A 3,201-nucleotide genomic window follows, 5' to 3' on the forward strand; every position below is an offset into this window, starting at 1 on the left:
AAGAGCTGCTGGCAGGGACAGCTGCAGGCGTTGAGCGTGGCTGTCCTGCATTGCTCTGGTCTGGGAGGTGCTGTGCAGGGCTTGAGAAGGGAAAGGCATTCCAGTGTGCCCATCTGTCTCTCTCCTGGCTTTGCTCAGATGATTTTGGGATAACTGACCGGCTCGGTTGGAATGGGAGTTTCAGCTGCAGGCTCAGGCACAGACCCTGTGGGTCCTCCTGTGCCGATGTGAGCACAGCAAGGAGGTTGTCCCAGGTTTCCTCTAATCTGTGAAGCTGTGGGCAATGCAGTGTGTGATGCTGGGGAAGGAGCTGGCTCTCCTTTAACAATCACCGTAATCAGGACCCTTGGTCACCTGCTTGGGGTGTCCACCCAAGCTGCACGCTGCTTCCAGGGCACACTGTGACCATGGGTGTCCCTGGCTAGAAAGGGGGGTGCTGAGACTTCGAGAAAGGGCGAGCCATTCTGTGCTCTGTAGTGGATCCCTCTGCTCTTCAGCAGTGTCTGCTTGCTTTTTAGGGTAACAAAGTGTCCTGGTTGTGGCTGGGATAGAGTTAATTTTCATCTAAGTGGGAAGGACTTTTGAGAACAATTTTGAAAATGCACTGATATTTTTGGTTGTTTATAGGTGATGCAACATGTTCATGCTCAGTATATAAACTTGGTGGGGGTTGCTGGGGTCTGCCAGTCGATGCTGGGGACTGGCTGGGCATCAGTCAGTGGGTGATGAGCAGCTGTATTGTGTATCACTGTCTTCCCTGCTTCCTTTCTTCCTTTCTTCCTTTCTTTCTTTCTTCCTTTCTTTCTCTCTTTCTCTCTTTGCTTCTTTCCTTCCTCCTTGTTTCTTTCCTTCTTTGTTTCTTTCTTCCATTCTTCCCTCCTTCCTTCCTTCCCTCCTTCCCTCCTTCCCTCCTTCCTTCCTTCCCTCCTTCCTTCCTTCCTTCCCTCCTTCCCTCCTTCCCTCCTTCCCTCCTTCCCTCCTTCCCTCCTTCCCTCCTTCCTTCCTTCCCTCCTTCCCTCCTTCCCTCCTTCCCTCCTTCCTTCCTTCCCTCCTTCCCTCCTTCCCTCCTTCCTTTCCTTCCTTTCCTTCCTTTCCTTCCTTTCCTTCCTTTCCTTCCTTTCCTTCCTTTCCTTCCTTTCCTTCCTTTCTTGTTGGATTTTATTACCCCCGACTACCTCCCTCTCATTATAACTGTCATTCTCATTATTGTTATTGTAATTTCATTTTTATTCTACTGCATTAATGATTTTTTTCTCGTCTCAAACTTCAAGATTTACATTCCTTTCTCATTCCTCTCCTCATACCTATGGGTGAGGGGGGAGTAAGTGAGCATCCCTGCGGTACATAATTTCCAGCCAGGGTTAAACCAGGACACATGTCAGTGTAATTGGACTCTATCACAGAAAGCTGCAAGTGCAGGGCAGCTGAGAAGGAGCTGGAGGGACTCACCAGATTCCCTGCCTCTGCACTCAGGCACAGACAGTGCCCTTGCCTCTCAGCACTCACTCTGCTCTCCCTGAGCACAGCACAAAGCCCTCCTGACCTGACTCTGGCCATGGCCGTTGCTCAGCACGGGCAGAGCCGATGCTGACAGGCCCTTCTGCGCTGGGAGCAGTTTGGGCTGAGCCAGTGCAAGGCCAGGACTGGCCCCTGCCCCCAGGGTTCCCATGAAGCCCCTGCTGCAGAGCAGGGCTCACTGCTGGGCAGCCAGTGGGCACAGCCCCTGCTCCTCACAGCACACTCGGCCAGCACTCAGCACAGCTCCAGCCACGGCTCGGAAGGGAGCTCTCCTAGGAACGGCAGAGGGGGGGACATGGGGCAGCGGGGGCGCATCTAGGAGAAACGGCTTTCACTTTGCTCAAAGAAGTCTCTCCTAAATTGTCCCTGCCCTTTGTCCTTCAACAGGTCCCTGTGTTCAGAAACAGAAGATGTCTAACAGCAGCTCCATCACCCAGTTCCTCCTCCTGGCATTGGCAGACACGCGGGAGCTGCAGCTCTTGCACTTCTGGCTCTTCCTGGGCATCTACCTGGCTGCCGTCCTGGGCAACGGACTCATCATCACCACCGTAGTGTGTGACAAACATCTCCACACCCCCATGTACTTCTTCCTCCTCAACCTGTCCCTTCTTGACCTGGGCTCCATTTCTACCATTGTCCCCAAAGCCATGGCCAATTCCCTGTGGGAAACCAGGGCCATCTCCTATGCAGGATGTGCTGCCCAAGCTTTTCTCTTTTTATTTTTCATTTCAACTGAGTATTTTCTCCTCACTGTCATGGCCTATGACCGCTACGTGGCCATCTGCCAGCCCCTGCACTACGGGACCCTGCTGGGCAGCAGAGCTTGTGTCCACATGGCAGCTGTTGTCTGGGGTAGTGATGTTCTCTATGCTGCGCTGCACACGGCCAATACTTTTTCACTGCCACTCTGCCACGGCAATGCCCTGGGACAGTTCTTCTGTGAAATCCCACAGATCCTCAAGCTCTCCTGCTCACACACCTACCTCAGGGAAGTGGGGCTTATTGTTGTTAGTGCCTTCATAGCATTTGTTTGTTTTGTTTCCATCATGCTGTCCTACGTTCAGATCTTCAGGGCTGTGCTGAGGATCCCCTCTGAGCAGGGACGGCACAAAGCCTTTTCCACGTGCCTCCCTCACCTGGCCGTGGTCTCCCTCTTTCTCAGCACTGGCACATTTGCCTACCTGAAACCCCCCTCCGTCTCCTCCAAATCTCTGGACTTGGCGGTCTCAGTCCTGTACTCGTTGGTGCCTCCAGCAGTGAACCCCCTCATCTACAGCATGAGGAACCAGGAGCTGAAGGACGCACTGAAGAAGCTGATGCAGTCAGGTGTCTCTCAGCGGCAATGAACTGACTGTGGCTCTTTACAAGGTATTTTCAAGTCACGTATAGAACATCATGTGTGTTTAACATTCCATCTATGACAATCATGGTTTTACTTCAATGTATTTCCTCACTCCCCTTCCCCAAAAGCACGAACCCAGCCTCCCTGACCCAGAGGCCTTTGTACATGCGCCAGGGAGGATGGTACATATATACTCCTGTGTCACATCTCAGTAATAAAAGGGTGGGTTTTTTCAATGCCTATATCTGGAGGTTGGTCTCTTCTTCCAAAGCTGAGCTCAGGAACAGGCTGCAGGAATTGCCCCCAGAAGACCATGCTGCTGGGCTTGGGTTCCCCATGGC

The 3,201-nt window shown here is 52.6% G+C and overlaps 1 protein-coding gene across 1 annotated transcript; it reads left to right on the forward strand.

The window, feature by feature from the left end:
• Window positions 1–1,928: 1,928 nt before the first annotated feature.
• Window positions 1,929–2,864, forward strand: LOC129734566 (olfactory receptor 14J1-like). Its single transcript, XM_055698175.1, has one exon. It carries the CDS (start codon window positions 1,929–1,931, stop codon window positions 2,862–2,864), a length of 936 nt encoding a protein of 311 aa, XP_055554150.1.
• The last annotated feature ends 337 nt before the right edge of the window (window positions 2,865–3,201 follow it).

This window comes from Falco cherrug, chromosome W, assembly GCF_023634085.1.
Source record: "Falco cherrug isolate bFalChe1 chromosome W, bFalChe1.pri, whole genome shotgun sequence".
In the NCBI taxonomy this organism is placed as follows: Eukaryota; Metazoa; Chordata; class Aves; order Falconiformes; family Falconidae; genus Falco; species Falco cherrug.